The sequence below is a fragment of the Podarcis vaucheri genome, assembly GCF_965113315.1.
Source record: "Podarcis vaucheri genome assembly, chromosome: 3".
Lineage (NCBI taxonomy): Eukaryota > Metazoa > Chordata > Lepidosauria > Squamata > Lacertidae > Podarcis > Podarcis vaucheri.
The window spans coordinates 38,964,642-38,984,942 of NC_138761.1; the positions used below are offsets into that span (position 1 = coordinate 38,964,642).

Genomic DNA, 20,301 nt, shown 5'->3' on the forward strand with positions numbered 1-20,301 from the left:
CCTCAGCTTAGTGCCAATTCTGGCTGGGGCTGATGGAAGTTGTAGTCTAGAGGACACATCTGTGTAAGGACTGCACATTCGCCCCCTACATTCTGTGCCCTCCCATGTATGTCTTTCCCTTTCAATGTTAAAACAATACAGTTTAAAATAAAATGAAAATGAAACATATTTAAATAATCTAAAAACCATTTAAAACTATCTAAAACATTTAGAACATCTGGAAACATCTAAAAGCAGATACTCTCACATTTACTAATTTCAGTGTTATCTATAAGCCATCAAAGGCCTGGATAAACAGGAATGCCTTCAAATAATAAATTATATCCACACTTTCTGTTTTCCATGATTAACACAGTTTTGAGCCAATTTCAAAACCATTTTGAATTCTCCAAACTGGTTAGTATTTGCTATGAGTAAATTTGGTGCCTCGCACTGTCTTCACAGGGTTGCTGAGAGGATAGAATGAGCAAGGTGACAATTATTCGTGCCCCTTGAAAAAAAAAGGGGGGGAGATATTTGTGTAAGAGAAGGGAGGTTTATTGAGGGACCAAGAACTTTTTAGTAGCTGCAGTAGCCCCAAGATTTGTTATGTCAGCACATAAACACATAGGTTTGGTGAACATAAGGTGTCGTGTACATATATTTAACCCAAACATATGCGGCATACCATCAGACATACCTGTGTGGGCATAAAAAAGATGTTAAACTAAGGTTGTATGAAGTTATGGGAAGAAATGTTCAGGACTCTGGTGTTGGAGTGCAGTCCCAAGAATGCTTGCTTGGGTCACCATTTGTGCCGTTCAGTCTGGATGAAAGTTGTATCATAAACTGAGTTGTCGTTTTTCCTAAGTTTAGGTTAACCAGTGCTTGGGTATGAATCATTAACAAACTACTGTGTTACACATTTTGCAAAATTCAGGTGCTTGTTTATCTTTTGACTTGTTTATTTTCCGTTTGGAGGCGGTGCTACAATTTACTGCATTCCTTAGTGGTTTGACATATCAATTAGATGCTACCAACAGTAATGGAGGGGCAGTTGCTCTCACTGTGAAGTTTTTATGGCCAGGCTATGGAATAGCACCCCAAGGGAATGTAAAAGAAAGTATTGATAAATAACATGTAGCCTGACAAAACAACAAAGGAGACTGATTAAAAGGGTGGGGTAGGTCTATCTAAAATGCTGTCAGCTCATTTTGTGGCAACTATATCTTTTGTTTTAATTGTAGTGGAGATCACTTGGGCTAGATTTATAACAATCTTGTGTTACTTAGTTGCAGATAAACTAGGAAGAACTCTCCCTATTTTTTATTTTTTATTTTTTGCTGGCTGCATGAGGAGAAATGAGCAACAAGTTAAGGAAAGACTAAAAAGAAACATGGCTTAGTATTTATATTTCTACCTGGCTTATCCTCAAAGGACAATAGTGTTGTTGTTGGCAGCAGCATTTGTCTGTCTCTAGAGACAATGGAGTGCACTTCCAGAAGTGAAGTCAAACCACTGTGTTAGCAGCACTGAAGTGACCTCCCTGGAGTGTGTATATAGAAGTCCTGGTCTGCCCAGACGACAAGACTCTGTTCTTGGCCTCGCTGATGTGGTCCAAAGGAAAGCAGAGCAATATGTTTGGTGCCATCTTTGCTAGGAGGCATATAAGGTGCCGTCCAACTTTCTTAGGGATTCCACCCTGGATTTGTGTAGGGTTTCCTCCTTAGCCCAGGCATGTCCAAAGTCCATTTCGGGGACCTAATCCGGCTCCTGTGGCAGTTTATTTCCTGGGTTAAAATCCTAAAAACAACTTCAACAAATTCAATCCTAAAAAAAAAAACCCTCAACAACTTCAACCCCCTCTTTGAAAAAACCATTACCTTAGCCTTTTTTTCTCATGAAGAGATCCCACAAGGCAGCAGAGGTTTAGGATCAGAGTTTACTTTCTCCAAGATCGGCTACCTTCCCAGGTTGACGCGCCCCATCTGCCTCTAATTGGGTAATGGCATCAAAATACTGTAATACATGGTGTATTAAAACAGATCACTTTCAGAAGATAACTTGATATGAGCATCATTGAGCCTCTAAAGGAAAGCTGCCATAACAGTTCTCTCACTGTTCTAACTTGACATGCACAATGTCATTCTCAGCAGACCACAGACATGGAAACTGGTCAGAGGGTGGGAGGGTACTGCCCCCTCTAAAACTGCAAAATTTGAAACCAGTTACTTAGTCTGAGCAATTAGTTTAGTTTTACCACACAATCCTGTCCATGGAAGTAAGCTCCAGTTTCTTCACAATGGCTTACTCTCAGGAAAGTGTCTATAGTATTGCAGCCTTAAGCAACTACTATCTTCTTTAGTTAGATGAGAGAAGGCAGCCTCAGCTTAGACTTCCAAAATAGTGCTATGGGCTAAACTGCACCATGCAGCCCCCAAAACACAATGTGAAGGGCAAGTGTTGCATGAGATTAGATAATTGAGGTGGGGGGGATTTGAGACTCAAGTGAAGCACAAGGTGGATGACTATTTTATACTGCTGTACAGTCGTACCTCGGGTTAAGTACTTAATTCGTTCCAGAGGTTCGTTCTTAACCTGAAACTGTTCTTAACCTGAAGCACCACTTTAGCTAATGGGGCCTCCTGCTGCCGCCACGCCGCCAGAGCACGATTTCTGTTCTCAACCTGAAGCAAAGTTCTTAACCTGAAGCACTATTTATGGGTTAGCGGAGTCCGAGGTACCACTGTATTTGTATTTGCATATATGCTCAGATAATTGATTTGCTTGAGTTCTTGTGGCAGAAAATGTGATGAATTGTATTATTTCCAGGGTTACATTATTAAATTTATTTAAGATTTCATACATGTGTTTATGTTTGTATAAAACCATGGTTTTTCCAAGATGTTCCCAATTTCAAAGGTCCAGGTTATAATTGTAAAACATTTAGTATCAAAAGGTCCTGATATTTGGGTGTATAAATGTTGTTCATTATGAGTTTTGTGTTTTACATGTTTTTCTCTTTCCTGGATTAATCAAAACACAGTTTTAAAATGGTGTCATCATTATTATTACATGAGCAGCTTTATAAAAAATGCCAATGAAGTCAGTATAGACTTCATTAAATCTTTTATGTTGGACTTTCCGTTGTAATAAATATGCACTATCAGTTCCACATTTTATTTCTGTTGTAAATCATGCGCCATAAAACTTTGTGGCAGTTTCAGACAAAAAAGTAAGCTATTGATGATTGTAGGTTCCCTCTTTTTACAAAAATGTAAACATTTAGCTTTGAATCCATGTCCAAATTATGAGAGATATCTTATGGGGAGATGGGAGATGCAGGAATTAAAGAGGGAGCGTTTCTGTAAGAGTTTTTCTTCTGTAAGACATTAGCACAAAAACTTAGACAGAAGTTAAAGTTACACCTACACAACCTTTGACTCACTAAACCAAACACTGTTAGGTGCAGTGGCCCAGCATGGGCTCCTGTTTTTCTGCTTGCCTAGAAGCAAGCCCCTAATGGAGCACAATCCCTGGCTGGTGGTCTTCCTCTCTCTGGCTTGGTCCATTGCAAGTTCTGAACAGGTCAGTGTGTCTGGCTGTTAACCAAAAGGTTGGTGGCTCAAGCCCACCGAGGGACAGGATTCATGCATTGCAGGGGGTTGGACTGGACTGCCCTTGGAGTCTGTTCCAGCTCTACAGTTCTATGATTCTATGAAGGCCTGAAGGAAAAGGGAGCCCAATTTATTTGCCTGCAGTGCTCTCTGCCCAAGCCTCCCTTTTCTGAAAGTCTTTGATTTCCCCCTCATTGCCAGCTGGATCAGATAATAATATTGTTCTGATGATGATGCTCTGTTGTTTGCTTATATTAATAGGGGTGTTTTTAATTTTATGTATCATTGGATTTTGTTCATCATTGGAAAATGTCCTGGGATCACACTGATGTGATGCAGGTCAGTTTACAAAGTGGATAATCAAATAAATAAATGCAATGAAATCTAAACTTACCCTTTCCTCCCTCTGTTCTCTTCCCAATGTCAGATTGTAAGTCCTTGGGACAGTGATTGGTTTGTTTTATTTATGTTTTAAAGTTCCATATATTTTAATGATGCTGTATAAAAATACATTAATCAGTACCTGATTGATAGTCGGGAATCTGACATTGAATATTTTTGTCTGTAGCAAGAATTCAAGTTTCTAGGAAGACATTTCTCATCGAAAACCTTTAAAAACTAGGGCCAGGGTAACATCAAGATCTCCACAGACCATAATATAATTTGCTACACAAATGCATAGTAAACGCCTAGGTGAACAGATACCTCAGCTGTAATTATTTAGCTGCCTATTTGTTCTTTCATTTTAAGTAAATTACTTCCCTATGTTGTTTCAAGTATTTTAAACAGAAACAGCCGCTTCCATGCATGAATCTGATAGAAATGTATTAAAAATAAATTAGTCCAAGAAAGACTAATTGCTAACTCCTCAGAGAATATATAGGCAGAGATTTTGCTATGCTGGTTTCATTGCCAGAGACGGAAGAAGTAACATTTATCGGAATGCCACAGTTGTTGGCATGTTTAACACTTTGAGTCATTTGGGAACTGAATATTTCTCTTTAGGTTTTTGTTTTTGTTAAGCAACTATCTTAATAATTGATGCATAAGCCAGTCATGTAAGTATAACACCTCTAACAATGTGAGATGCTTGTTCATATTACATTTTCTTCAGAACACTGATTATGCATCTTTAGTTACCTTTATTATCATTTATGATCTTCTGTTCTGTATTTTTAATTAGTACAGGGAGTCATATTGGTTCATTGTCACATCAATAGAATGTATATTTATGTTCCCATTAGACGACATTTTCCAGTTTCTCTTAACAGCTCAAAAGGGAGATCAATATATGTATTCTGGCTGCTTTCCAAAATATATGGTTTGACTGTCATCCAGTGGTGCAGTTAGGTAATTTTATACCCTAAACTTAATGGTCTTACTGCCCTCTCCCTTGCTTCAGTGGAAATGGTTTGGAGCCACATTATTTATGAGTGGAAGGGAAGTGGCAGTTTTCACCAGCTCCCCCACCAATTTCCTGTGCCCCTAAAACCTGCTCCAGAGGTTGTGGAATCCTCCAGAACAGTGTTGGGAATTGCCAGTGGGCAGAAGAATATTATTTGTCTTTTTTACAAATGAGTGGAGCCTTTCTGTTCATTGAAAGACAGGTTTGCATCCATCCTGTTTCATATTACTTAAAATGTGGTAATTTCTCTCCCCCAACCCTCCCATATGCTTTTAAGCTGTTACCTTACAGGTGTGTCAAAGCAAAGTAATCTTGCTACAGAGAATTATTTGCTAGTATTTGCTAAAATTATTGCTATATAAATCTAATATAAATAAATAAATTTTAGGAAATCCTATAAATGGTTTTTTTTAAAAAAATGGACTGATCACATACAGAGCTCTTGTAAAAAAAATATGTTATCGATCTGTATATGTAGATGTATGTGTATGTGTGCTTATATATATAAACACATATCTGCATTATATATTATCATCTTGATCTGTAATCAATGAGAACAATAATTGAATTAATCCACACATCATACATCAAAAAGAAAGATTCATTTCAGTATTTTATGTTACATTATTTGTTTATTTATTTAAAAGCCTGATCATACCCATAAGTTATCCAGTGTCATCCCATCTTCATATTTCCTTAATCAGATTAATTATAGATTAGTACCCAGAAGCGGCTTAGTCATGCTGGCCACATGACCTGGAAGCTGTCTGTTGACAAACACCAGCTCCCTCGGCCTCTATAGTGGTACCTCGGGTTAAGTACTTAATTCGTTCCAGAGGTTCGTTCTTAACCTGAAACTGTTCTTAACCTGAAGCACCACTTTAGTTAATGGGGCCTCCCGCTGCTGCCGCTCCGCTGATGCACGATTTCTGTTCTCATCCTGAAGCAAAGTTCTTAACCCGAGGTAATATTTCTGGGTTAGCGGAGTCTGTAACCTGAAGCGTATGTAACCTGAAGCATATGTAACCCGAGGTACCACTGTAGAGCGAGATGAGTGCGCAACTCCAGAGTCGTCCACGACTGGACCTAACGGTCAGGGGTACCTTTACATAGAAAATACCAATCCTTGTCACCAGCTCAACTCCCATGGCATGCCAGATTATTAATCAAATACACCACAATGAGAATATAATTATGATCAAGTGGAATATAATGATGATAAATACAATAACTCAGCAATACTATTTTAACTTAATTTGAATGAAGTATAGCAGTTAATATCTAATTCATATTTATTTATCATAATCAAAAGATATAAATAACGCCTAATTGTAAAATCATAAGTAACAACATGTTGCATGTATCAGTGTTTCATGTTTTAAACTCATGTATCTTCTGTGGCTTTAGTTTTTTCCAGATGCTGTTCTCATAGGGGGGGTTGTGGATGTACTTCCCCTGTCACTAGAGCAGCTGTGATAATGCTCCCCTCCCTCGCCATATCTATAGCACAAATTACATTATTTCAGTTTTCCAGAGCAATTATTCCACTCCCTCCCATGTGAGAGTTTTGGTTGTTTTCAAATAATCAAGATAAATGTATTATTTTCTGATATGAGAACCAAATTCAGTTCATGAGCTTCTGTTTGTTACTTTGGGAGATAACTTTCTCAAGCATTTATCTAATTTCTGGGATGCTGAATTCTCCACTGTGGCTGCCAACCACTCCTGAGAACTTCCCAACTGCAAGTATTCTCAGTAGTGGTCGGGCAGAATTGGGGCAATGGTAAGAAAGCTATTGCAGTGGTACCTCGGGTTAAGAACTTAATTCATTCCAGAGGTCCGTTCTTAACCTGAAACTGTTCTTAACCCGAAGCACCACTTTAGCTAATGGGGCCTGCTGCGCCACCGGAGCACAATTTCTGTTCTCATCCTGAAGCAAAGTTCTTAACCCGAGGTACTATTTCTGGGTTAGTGAAGTCTGTAACCTGAAGCGTATGTAACCCAGGGTACCATTGTATACAGGAACACCCAGAAAAGCAAGGCCTCTAGCCCTTTCTGCTAGCTGCTAATCCCTTCCTCCACCTGGTTGCCTCACCATTTCACGTTTGGCAGCTGGCATACAATTTCTAGCACACAGCACACACATCTCCTGCCGCAATTCCTACAGGTTGCTCCACGCTTCTACCTCCTATTTGCCATTTCAGATTTTGTGCATCATCACCTTTTGCCCTCTCATTTTGTTTACCTACTTGCTTCTCTAACTCTCCAAGTAAGATTCCTCACACCAATTCAAGCAATGTGTTGTTTACATTTGACTCCCTTCTTCTTAACCTCACATGTCTAACTGGCATCTATTTCCCCCCCATCGAATTATATGTTATCAACCTTTCTACACCACCCACACATTGCTTCTTTCCCCCCCCTTCTCATGCTATTGCCCCTGATCTCCTGCCGCCTATAGCCTCCTGTAGACAACATATAGTTGTCAGTCTAATCTGAATGCCGTCTATGAGCTGAATCTTATTTTTGTAATATATTGTGTATTTGATTGCTTTAACCTCTAGTTTATTGTCTTGTTGCCATTCCCCACATTTAGAAAATCCAGTTTTGTGCCATGGTACACCAAGGACCTAACAGATAACATTTGATATACATGTTTGTTAACTGTACAGATGTGGACAAAGACATGTTCTAACAATGGTTATTACTTTAAGGATGGAAGAAAAGTAGAAAATTATACAGGCACCCCCCCCTGCAATTATATGTGTTCTATGCACCTGCAGTGCCAGGAAATAAGTAAATGGAACCATACCAGGAAGTGGCAGGAGAGACCTGAAGAGTCCTTGTGGCTGAGGAGGACATCAATGAGGGCGGAGGAAGCCCCAAAGACACTGGAGGTGCAATGGGGTTTTGTTTCAGCTGCTCAGCCTCCCTGAGTAACAGCTGATGTGTGGGGTAGCCCAGCAGTAGCAGGTGCTTTCCTGTACATCCTTCATCCTCCTACTGGCCCCAGAGCTTCAACTCTGGTTGAAGGGAGAATTGAGTTGGGGGGAGGGAATTGGAGAGCAGGACAAAATGAGCATTTAGAGGCTTTTTAGAGGTTGCTCCCCATTTTACACGATTTCAACTCGTGTGTGGGCGCCTGGAACAGAACCCATGTGTAAGTGGGAGGGGGGTGCCTGTAATATAGGCAATTTGTATCCTGAGCAATAATGTATTTTCCCTTCCCTCTGCCTCCAAAATAAAGGAGCAAGAAGAAGGATGAAAACTTGTCTTTGAATTGACTGTGGGATGCTCAAAGCTACCGAGTTTCTTAGTGACAGCTGTTGCTGTTGGAAAGATGAAAGTACTTAGCCCAAGAGTCTGTTTATGTGTTTGAGCAGAGAAAGCAATATTCGTCGCAGGAAGCTCTGGAACAGACAGACTCTGAGAATGAGAGAGCGTGAGATAATTATCTAAATTATGTTCAGGCTATTATTGAAGACGAATATAGTTAAAATGTAATTAAATATGACGGGCTCACAGGATGCAAGCATGGCTTTGGAATGCTAATCATCAATTACAGCTCTCCTTGGGGGACTCAGGCAGAACGAGAAAGTTGGGAGGGGATGGCTGAGGTGAGATATGGAGTATTAAATAACACCCCTAGGGCTATAACAAGGCTAATTTCTTTTAAGAGATGAAGCTGTGGCACCAGGGGACTTTGCTGGCCAAGCAGCATGCACTGTTGCCTTTCAGCTCGAGGACCCTCATGCAAGCCTAAGTATAGGCTGCTGGTACCAGGCCTTTTCTTCAAGATGTAAGCCTCAGCTGGAAGTAATGATTATATCCCCCCCCCCATTATAATGCCTGCGTTTTTGTGTATATGTATCAGTGCTATATTTTTTTTCTTAGTCTTCCATTCATTTATATCATCTTACTCAGGAGGGCCAATGGTCCTTGCTGAGATTTCTTGGCATTACTAAAAATAAAAAATTACTGCCTCAAGAAAATTGGGTTCGTTTTCTAGCAGTAATTCATGTTGTGATCCTGGAGTGAGAAAATATGCACTTAACAGCTTCCAGGGGCAATTTCAGCAGAGTACTGTGTGAATGGTAAGCCATGGTAACAAAGCTACTTGTTAGAACCTGTGGAAGTATGTTTGATTTCTCCCCACCCTTAACTTGCTATGTATTTTCCTTGGACCTGTTGCAGGTTATAATAATCTACTATTATCTATCAGGTTGCTTTTACTAAGGCCAGCAACCATTTCTAATTGTTAATGAATATTCCTGGACCAAAGTAGCACAGAGCAGAAACTCTTAAAGGTAGGAGAATGTTCCATCTTTTATTTGTAACATTTCCTGTTGAATTCAATTCATCAGGCCTCACCAGAGCTCACAACTGGTCCCTGAATGCTTGCTGTCAGTTGTCTGAATTTTCCAGTCTCCCAGTTAGAAGTTACAAATCTCCTAGGCCAAAAGTAACACGAGTAAATACTTCTGGAGTGTGTGCGGGTGTCTTATAGATATTGTGTATAGCAAATACACAATCAATATAATCCCATAGTAAAATTTGCATCCTTGTTCTCAAAATCACAGCCTTGCATTCTTTGCCATGACATATGTAAGATTCAGAAGAAGATTGCAGTGTTCCCGATCATATGGTCTCTCCCAAATGATGGAGGCAGTTGTAAGGTCAACTGCAGGAGGCAAACTTCTGAAGGGTTATCATTGCAATATTCAGTAAAGATACTCCATTTGATCAAAGCCTCTTAATGTCAGTTGTATCCTTCTGCTGACGCATTCAAGTCTTCACTTAATATGACAGATGACAGCCTTCATTGCTTATTCTCTTCTTGGGTGGAGATCTGCAATGAAAGCTAAAACTCTCTTAGTCAGTGTTCAGAGCCAATGGGCAGAGTCTTATTTGTGTCTCAGGGACCCCTGAATTAACTTGGCTTTCTTGTGCAAGCATTGGAAACTAATGCAGGAAAACAAGACTGCAGCAGTAACCATATCAGAAAAGTCACTTGCAAATTGGACTTTTTAAATTAAATTACATTTTTTTGTCCCAAGAGGGAAAAGTTGAGGTGGTATAGACATGCCATATTCTCCCACATAAGATGCTTCTCAAGCAAACCTGCTCAAGTCTTACCTAAATAAGCAATAAGACTACCAAAATTACCGGAGAATGTATTCTTAAAGCTGGTGTAAATTAACTTTAGAATGAGGCGGATTACATTGGGTTATATGCAGGGAAGCTGTGCCTTTGTGGAAAGCTCTTTCATTTGTGCAGTGTTTGTTGACCCTTCTACTCATAAAAGCTCAGCTACTTGGGAGGGTTGTGGGACGCTCCAGAACAGAAAGGGGCACAGCAAAGAGGACTGCTTTGGGCAGAAACCAGGTGCTGCTGACTTGTGTGACTGTAAGTAAGCACTTTCTGCTAAGGCAGAGCCATCATTCAATGCAGCCCATAAGAATTGATTTAAATAAGTATAGAGTGATGCTCAACTAATGGAACAAGTTCACCTGGATCAACTAAAAGATTATTTAAGCTCTGTAACAGGTCGATACTCCTGCTCAAATTATACAGCAATTGTAATAGACAGGTGTTGTTCTGGTGCTTTCCATTCTGCTAATTAATAGTATACAAGGCTATTCTAAATGCTTTTGTGATGTAATCTGAATTTCTAACCCCTTATCCAGAAGGTCATCTTACCTGGGGGTTTTTTTAATTGTTTCTTTTATTCTTTATTGCTGTAATCTAGTTTGTAAGAAGTCAGTTTGGTGCTTTTTTTAATCTGATGTTCAAGTTGAGTTCAAGAGGGAAAAACACTAATCTGATAAAGCATTAATCCAAAGTATTGAAGGAATGATGTTATATGAAGACATCCAGATTTTATTTCTGTGTCCTGTTTGGTGATAATAAATGGGTCATCAAATTGCCTTGCTTAATGTGGGCCTTTTATAGTGTAAGAAATTACACTTGGGAGAGGGGTTGTTGTTGGTATTAATTTTTTGTATCTTTATTTTTATATATTTTTAGATTCATGTGGGAAATGTTCAGTTTGGTGGTTTACTTTTTGATGAATTTTATTGTTTATGACTACTTTTGTTATGTTTGTAATTATGCACATTTTTTCATGTTGTAAGCCGCCTCGAGTATGGTTTTAACTATGGAAAGGTGGCATACAAATAAAATTAATTATTAAAACTAAAGCATACTGTAATCCACTTACAACTACAGTTTTCCTTCCTTCCTTTAAAAACTGTACAGAAATCTTAAAGCATTGCGTTATTGGACCAGATAAAAATCCATCTAGTATAGCATCCTGCTTCCTAGCAGCCAGCCAGATGTTTCTGGAGCCTCACAACATAGGGCCCTGTTTATTATTTTCCACAATGTCCCTCTCAGAGGACCAGATACAGTGGAGGACAGCAGGGCTCCTGCCTCTTTTGCAGTTATAGAGAAGTGCCAATTTCAACAAGTGCAGCCTGCTCTGGGGGGTAAGAAAAGGTGCACTTTCTGAAATTGCCTGTGCAGTACAAGTATTAGAGAAGCAAAACTCCATGTCCTCCTTTGAATCTGGTAGTTTGTTTCTTTTCTTTTATTGTTTTGTAAGTTAAAGAACTACAAAAAGAAAGTGGTGGTGGCACTGGTTCAACTGAGGTCAAGCGCTTCTCACTTGTGTCCCAGCCTACTAGTTGCAGAATAATGTCACGTAGCATGAAGTGATGTTATATTGCTCAATTTTTAAACTGTTCTAAGGGTTTTACCTTCTTCTTTTGTATTTTTTATGTTTGTAAGTCTTCTTGAGTATCCCATATAAAGGTGACTCAGACACTGAATAAATTAAAAAGCATACTGAATATCAATATGTAAACATGTAATTAAATCACTATTAGAAGGGAAATGCCCTAATTGCTTTGTTTTTCTCTTTGAATTGAAAAAAGCACACATCTCAAACAATTTTCTTTCGTCTGCCCTGATAAGCACATAAAGAGAGCCCTGCTGGATCAGGCCATAGGCCATTTAGTCCAACAACCTGTTTTCACAGTGGCCAACAAGCTCAGAAACAACAGCACTTTCCCCATTTGTGTTTCCTAGCAACTGACATTCAGAGGCATATTGTATCTGGCAATAGAGGTGGAGCACAGCAACTGCTAGCCCTATCCTCTATAAATTTGTCTAATCTTCTCTTTGTTGGCATCATTGCATCTTGTGGGAGCATATTCCGTAGTCTGACTATGCACTGAATCCTAACCTCACTTACCTAGGAGTCTTCTCTTCTTCTTTAGCAATCACTCGTAGCTGACTAAGATTGTCTTCCATGAATATGGTGTTAACAATGTGTCTGTAAGTGACTGTGGAGACCAATTCTGGATCCACACATCCTTCAGCAGTGGGGAAATAGGTTTCTGGGTGGGAGTTGTTCACGGTGAGGATTTGCCAAATGTGTCTTCCTCTTAGCTCGTTTTCCCCTTTTGTCCTGAGTTTATGCTTCTTCAAAGTCCATGACACCTTTGGTAGAGGCTATTCTCCAATTGGAGCGCCCTCAGGCCAGTGTTTCCCAATTAACCATGCTTACACTGCATTTTATTTAGATTTGCCTTGAAAGTGTCTTTAAACCTCTTTTGTTGTCCACTGGCATTTTGGGAATACAGTAGTTGCTTTGGAAGACGATAATCAGGCATCTGAACAACATGACCAGTCCTAAGAGTAAGCCCCACTGAATTCAGTAGGGTACGTAGTAAACAAAGTTATGATTGTGCTGTTAGTGTGATTGTTAATTTTCTTTGTCCTTCTGATTTCTCTTGCAGATCTTGGCAAGTAATAACTTTTGACAGACAAGCAGCATCTTTTATCAGAATTGTTGGAACTCACAACACAGCTAATGAGGTAACATAATAGATGAAGGTCTGCTCTATGATTGATGCTAAGATAATGTATAACATGTCACCCAGTTTTCCGTATTCAAGGCTGCCAAAGGTTAACGTTGTTCTTTTGTTGGGATAACTTCGTAAAGATGACAGAATACATCCTCTAGCTCACTAAATGGGGAATTTATTGGTGTCCATAACTGTTTCTTTGAAGTCATGTGTTTAAATTTATCATTACCGTGTTACAGTAGCCTTCACTAGTGCATTGTTGAGTGCCGCTTGAGGATACGGTTAGAACTTTGTGCACCTTTCTAAAAATGATCACATGATACTAATGCACTGCAATTGGTCCATAAATGAGGAAAACGCAATTAGTCCTTATTTTCTTTAAAAGTGTGTGTGTGTGTGTGTGTGTGTGTGTGTGTGTGAGAGAGAGAGAGAGAGAGAGAGAGAGAGAGAGAGAGAAAGAGAGACTAATTTAACCTAGAGTGTTGAATACAAAGAAGCTAGCCAGTTAGTGATTCCTTTAGAGCAGGGGTGCACCACCTGTGGCCCTCCAGATGTTTCTGGACTACAACTCCCATCAGCCCCAGCCAGCATAGCCGGTGATCAGGGATGATGAGAGGTATAGTCCAACAACATCTGGAGGGCCGCAGGTTGTGCACCCCTGCTTTAGAGTGCGGCAGGCAGGGGTAGCTTATTTATTTATTAACTTAGAGTACAATCCAAATCCTGGTTGCCAGCCAGTGGGGATGTATGAAGTGGTGGTGCTCCCTCTTCAAGTGCCACTAGTGCAAAGGCCCTCTCCCTGCTGTTTATTTAGCTCATTTCATTTGGTGGAAGCACTCACGGAGCGGCTTCTGAAGAAGATCTTAAGGTTCAGGTAGATGCCTAGAATAAAGTGAGAGGTGGTTATCCGAAGTTATCCAGTGAGGTTTTTGGCTAAGTTAGGATTTGTGCTTTGATCTACTTGGTCAAAATGTGATATAGTCTAGCTATCACACTGCACTGGCTCTACTAATCGATTAGTATGAGTTACCTGAAACTATAGTGAATGCAAAAGTTACTCAGGAGAGTAAATATTTCCTATATCCTTGCATTATATTCTCTTCGTGACATGTTCCTATTTTCTAAACTTTTTTTTTTTACACTTTTTTGGCTGTGGGTGATCTTTTAATCTTTCTTTTGTCCTGCTGGTACCACTAAGGACAAGTCGTTGCATTTTGTTGCTCATATTCATTTCATCAGCTATCTAAGCAATTGGGCATACATATCTTTGTAGGACTGCATGCCTTGAATAGGATGGTTGTTTTTTCCTGTTGCATCAGTTGTTACTTACTTGCAGCCAGGGTTTGACTTAAACGTAAGAGGCACTTAGGGAACACAAGGCCCAGTGCTTGCCATCCTATTTTCACTTCTAAGCCTACAGACACCAATATGAGCATATACCCTAGGCGAAGAATAAGAGAGAGAAACAAAAATCTGAAATGAAGCTGTGGTCTCAAGAGCCTGGCGAAGAAATGTATAAAACTGCTTTTTTATTTTAAAAAATCTGGTCATGTTGCTGAGTTTTCTTGGAGATTAGAGCCAAGTTCTTGATGTAGGTTAGCATATTTATATCCCTGTCAGTCACATTAGAAGATCTTTTTACTGAAAGAGAGCTGATATATTTTAATCTTGTAAAAAGTGAATCATGTCATTTCGCAGAATAAATAATAGCTCCATTAAAATAGAAGCCACAAATGCAGGTAGGTAAATTATTCATCCCTTTAAACTGTATGTGTTGAGTCTCACCCACCCCAGCCCGCACCCGCCTGCCACCAGAGAACCAAGGCAGCACTTTAACCTGTTAGAAGCTTAAATGTGGGCAGATTAATGTCTCTAAAGCCACAGATATTACATGCTCCTGCATACATATTTCATACAATGGGAAATTATAAATAAGTCCATATATTAAACTTGGTGATGGCCTTGGATGGTATTAACCATTCATTGTCTGATTCTCAACCAGAATCTATGCTGTTTCCTGGGCTAAAGTAATAAACTTGTTACAGATTCAAAGGTATACATTTTTTAACCTGATCAGTGCTCACTGCTGCCACAAGGTTTATTCAGTACCAAGGATGCTTCACAAAATGCTTATTCTGGGATGTTTTTCCTTTGCACCCCTCCCCGCCATACTTGATTTAGCTAAAAACAATGTCTGCCTGTATTTACAGTTTGTAGTAATTAGGATCATAGTAAACCAGAATAGTGTTCCATTTTGAGTTCAGCAGCCTGTCGCCAGCAGTGATCATTATCAAATGCTTGAGTGAATATGCAACTAAATGCATAGTAGACAATTACAGGATAGCCCGCTGCTAGGGAAAGTGCTCTCATAATATGCTATTAGTGGTGAAATTAAGCCCTAATGGCCTTTTGAGTGATACGATGATATTCTCAGTGTTTCAAAAGTGCAATGATACCCATGTAATATTTTGAAACATTTTTCATGCAAAGTTCCGCAAATAACACACTGCTCTCTTGCTCTAGATGAAATTGCAGGCTTACTTTTTAACCATTACATCTATGCCATGGGAGGCATGTAGGTACATCCCATGCTGAAGCTGTACCATTTAAAGGTCTACAACCTCCCTGTAGGTAGTGTCAAAGGTGCAGGCCTTTGACACAAAATAGTCTGTGGGCAGAATCCAGAGTCTATGATTACATGTTAAAGATATGCATGATTGGCTCTGCCCATCTTATTTATGAACTGTGGAATGAATCCATGGGAAAAGTGGTTCCTGGGACCTGACTACGTGACATGGTAACATTTAACATGTGCCAGGCCCAAGAAGGAAAGGGGAACTTAAGAGCTCTGTTGAGTCTAATTAAAGGCCTAATTAGTCCTAAGCTAAGGGAAGTCCACAGGTAGAGGCTTTTACTTAACCTGTGCTTCAGTCTATTTTTATACAGGCTGGTTTGTATTAGGTCTTGTATTTCAGACCCCTTATTAAAGTACTGACTGTCCTCCATAGAAGGCACTACCGCGAATTTAAATGCTAGATATTTTTGCAATTATGATTTAAGGTGGGGCATGATCCTTAGGCAGCCCAAATCTTGTGATGGAAAGAAGTACAGTGGTACCTCGGGTTAAGTACTTAATTCGTTCCGGAGGTCCGTTCTTAACCTTAAACTGTTCTTAACCTGAAGCACCACTTTAGCTAATGGGGCCTCCTGCTGCTGCCGCGCTGCCGGAGCACGATTTCTGTTCTCAGCCTGAAGCAAAGTTCTTAACCCGAGGTAATATTTCTGTGTTAGTGGAGTCTGTAACCTGAAGCATATGTAACCTGAAGCGTATGTAACCCGAGGTACCACTGTATGCCAGTTATGCAGCTCAGGGCAGAAACAGACATCATGTGGTTGCTATTCAAAAGCATATCAACTGGGACTTCCCATGTGCCCATAGTGTGATATCTGTAAGCTCTGGCTATGCATCTATTACATTCCTTTCTTTCCCAAAGTTGTGGGTGTTATACTTGCTCTTCTAATCTCACCTGTGTCCAATGTTTTCAGACAACATTTTCTTCACGCTGCTAGAGCCACTAGAGTTAATGGGATATTTTAAAGTATCTGCTGCACAGCGAGGAGTCATCTGTTAGTTAGTGCATTAGGATTGGCATAATACCTGAACTTTAACTTTTGTAACACTATGCCAGCTGCTTGCCAAGTTGCCCCAAACTTAGAGGGGCAGTTTAAATTAAATGAGGAGTTTAGGTCTTTTTCTGCGCAATAATGAACTTTACCATTCAGTATCACTTGTTTTCCCTCACAGAAATCAACTCCACCTTTATTTAGCATGGGGAGCAACTAGAGGCTGTTAAAGTAAGAATTCATACATTCATCACACTTAATGCAAGAAACCAGATTCATTCCTATGAGTATCTGTCCCAGCATTCTGTGGTATTTCTGAATGTTCTAGAGATGCATTTGGACACATTTTCCATCCTGTTATTTCAGAACTGCAAGAATGCATATGATGGGTAGAGCAGAGGAAGCAGGGTTGGTTTATTTGTTTTTTGTGTCCTCTGGCTTCATCATGCAATAGTTTGTGTGGATTGACTTTGTAGTGCCAATCATATTTGAAGAAGTGCTAATTACTAGCCGTTAACAAGCTTCTGTTTCTTCATATTTTTCCTCTCTGTCTAATAGTAGTCTGGTTGCCACCTGACTATTTGAATAAGGTATCTCAAAGGCTAATTAAAAAAAATCCTGGATCCTATTTAATTATAGCTATTAACTGTGCATTTTCTTTCCAAAAAGTTTGACAATGTTTGTGGAATATTAATCATTTCCTGTTCCTCTGGTGTTTTAGCTCTTTATCCAGTGTGACTCTGAAATTTTTGTTAGTCTTTGGATGTTTTGATTTCTTGATCACTTGCTCAGCATGATTTTGATTTCCTTCAGCATTTTATCAGCCTCCTTTGGGAGAAGTCTGTCTACTTCTACCATCTGCCTCTCATCTTTCTTTGTGAATGGTGAAATAAAGAATGCATTATGTTTTTAGCGATATTTTATGGTGCTTATAAAAATCCCCTCATGCTACCTTTTCAAGCTAATGCTGCCTTCTGTAGTAGCCTCTACTTCCTTAACTGTTTTAAAACTAGTTTTCATTACTTTTCTTAACTGCTTATAAAATGTTCCTTTTCTTCACTATCTGTGCTTTATCCCGCTCATCTAACCTTTGTCATGCTTGGTGATGGCATCTCACCTGTACATTTCCTTTTGGATTCTGTATAACACAGTGTAGATTGTTCCATTCTTATTTTGCTTGTCACATGTACCACTTAGCGCATCCAATCTTTTTTTTTTTTTATAAAATATTTATTGCAATTTTCTTTAAACAACAAGCAAACCACCAAACATATAAAATACCATCACCACAGAAAAATCAGAGTAAGATTAAGAAAGGTAAACAAAGAATAGAAGAAAAATAGATATAAAATACAGTTGTTAAACAATCGTATTTTCATGATCTTAAGACTTCCTCGCATCTCCCTTCTCTGCGTTCTCAGTTCGATAGTTATAGACAGCAATTTATTACCTTATTTCAATTCTTAACTTTTCTCAAATATTATGTCCCAGATTTTAAATATCTTTATCAACTTAATTCCATATATCATAGAGCCAGATTACTGCTGCCCTGTTGCTTTCAATTAGCGCATCCAATCTTTACCGTCTTTTGTTTCTGTTTGATTTCCCTTGCAGTTTTCTAAAATGTTACTTGCATCCTCTAATTAAGCTAAAACACATCTTGTTCTCCTGATCTGCTTCAACCAAAATCTATGTTAATAACACACACACCAAAGCAGCACGTATTCCCCATTTTCTTCCGTGTCTGCGGGCTTCATCTAGTAATACCTTAACAGTCATTTTCCTTTTCTGCTGTCAGTCCCCAGATGAAGGCATATGGGGACATGCAAACATACAGTCCTTCAGTGAAGATATTTAAACTGTTCAAGCAAATACATGCATGAAATGGTTCCTTCCATGGAAATGGATAGCGAAGGCATTCTCTTCACGGAAGCTCTGTACAGACACCTCTTTCCTGCATCTCCCTCAAATAACTGAGACCCCTGAGCCTGTCTCTGCCGTGTTTTGAAGCACCCTCAGGTCTACACTGTTGGATTTTTTGCATTTTTATTTCTCTTCTTCATTGTTTTTAAGATTGAATTGACCCCAGAGTTTGACCTTTGATCCTTTTTAGATTATAAATATACCATAATATAAATTTATTTATTTTTAAATATCAATTGGACTCCTTACTTTATCTTCTGATTTTAACCTCCAATCTCTCTCTCTCTCTCTCTCTCTCTCTCTCTCTCTCTCTGTGTGTGTGTGTGTATCTAACCCTCTCCCTCCCCCTTTGTTTGTTTGTTTGTCTTTTGTTGCCTAGTTAGCTAGTTTGTTTTCTTCCTTTCCTCACCCCATATATATATATCCCATCCCCTACCTCTTGGCAGGGGGTTGGACTCGATGGCCCTTGTGGTCTCTTCCAACTCTATGATTCTATGATTCTTTCCTCCCATTTATATAACAACCAATTAAATTTGTAATTGTTCTTCACATCTTCTATCAAATTTTTACTTTGACTTTTTGACCCAAGTTTTAGACTGGTCCAGATAAAAACTTTGGTGAACTTTAACCCTTCACCCCTCTGCAATCCCAGTTGGAATTGGATACCATCACACTGTTTACAGTGAAAGGATCTCTCTCCCCCCCCCCCGCCGCCAGTTACTTAGTTTTTATTTTAGAAAACCTAGCAGCTACACATTCCCATCAGCCTCTTTCTTCCTAAATTCAAACTACGAAACTGTTTCCTTCATCCCCAAGTCAGAGAAGTATGCCATAATAAACATTTCTGTGAATCCGCTGGCCATCAAATGCCACTTAAATAAGCTTTCAAGTCTTCAGGTCGTTTTGCATATCCAGAGACCATGCTTGCCACAAAGTATTTTTAAAAATTCAAAGAACATAGTGACTGAAGTTGCATTGGTTTCACACATACTGTAGGGACTGAATTATCCAGAGAAAATCCAGGGGCTGAGGTAGACAATTCACTGAAGATGTCTGCTCAGTGTACTGCGACTTTCTAAAAGGCTAATTGAATTCTAGGCTGTGGTGGAGGAGGGAGAATATTCTAATAGTCTTGTATAAATCAATGGTATGTCAGTAACTTGTTTTTAGCCTTTTCACTCCCAGAGAGATAACAGGGCCTGGATAAAGCTAAGTGAAATCATAAGAGTAACCAGTCAATGTAAAAGAAGGTTTGGAAAAAGACTTTAGCTCTTTATCCAGTGTGACTCTGAAATTTTTGTTAGTCTTTGGATGTTTTGATTTCTTGATCACTTGCTCAGTGATAAAGTAAAAAATAGTGGTCATAGCAAAAGCTTTATCTTAAAAAACTTCACTGTTATTATTTATTCATTGCTAGTGTCACTCAGCATAGTTAATTGACAATAGCTATCAAATCAACACCAAGGAGCATTTTTTTATATTATAATTTTTACAGAAGAATGTTACAGAGCCGTTATCATCTGAATTATTCATATTAGTATTGTATATTTGCTTTGGTTTTGCATACTATAACATTAAAACCCTTTGAACAATAAGCAAAAGCAGTATCTTTCTTTTTCTTTTGTAAAGTTGAGCTACAAGCATGTGGGCCAGTTTGGACAGCATTTCTGCCCCTTCACCTGTATGTGATCTGAGTTCAGAAATGTGTGCTTCCTCTCAGGCCCCACACACCATATGTAGAAAGTAGGGCTTGCTTTAAATCAGGGGTGGGGAACCCTTTTGGCCTTGTGGGCCAGAGTGTTATCTCCTCTGACCTCACAGGCCAACTTTGGCACGTGGATCAATTACTGTATCTTACTTTTAATGTTTAATTATAACAGTT

General features: G+C 39.2%; 2 protein-coding genes across 7 annotated transcripts in view; one reads left to right on the forward strand and one right to left on the reverse strand.

The window, feature by feature from the left end:
• BTBD9 (BTB domain containing 9) overlaps nucleotides 1-20,301 on the forward strand; it is a 151,006-nt gene that overhangs the window by 125,819 nt on the left and 4,886 nt on the right. For all 6 annotated transcript variants that reach the window (XM_082214847.1, XM_082214845.1, XM_082214842.1 and 3 more), the window contains one exon: nucleotides 12,804-12,882. In XM_082214847.1, coding sequence (XP_082070973.1) covers nucleotides 12,804-12,882 — 79 coding nt within the window. The remainder of the gene's footprint in view (nucleotides 1-12,803; nucleotides 12,883-20,301) is intronic.
• The window catches only part of LOC309527888 (uncharacterized protein), a gene marked incomplete at its 3' end in the record, with an annotated part of 74,289 nt that continues 60,277 nt past the window's right edge, over nucleotides 6,290-20,301 (reverse strand). The window contains exons 6-7 of the mRNA XM_082214903.1: nucleotides 14,203-14,313; nucleotides 6,290-9,452 (exon numbers count right to left, since the gene is read on the reverse strand). Coding sequence (XP_082071029.1) covers nucleotides 9,442-9,452; nucleotides 14,203-14,313 — 122 coding nt within the window. The remainder of the gene's footprint in view (nucleotides 9,453-14,202; nucleotides 14,314-20,301) is intronic.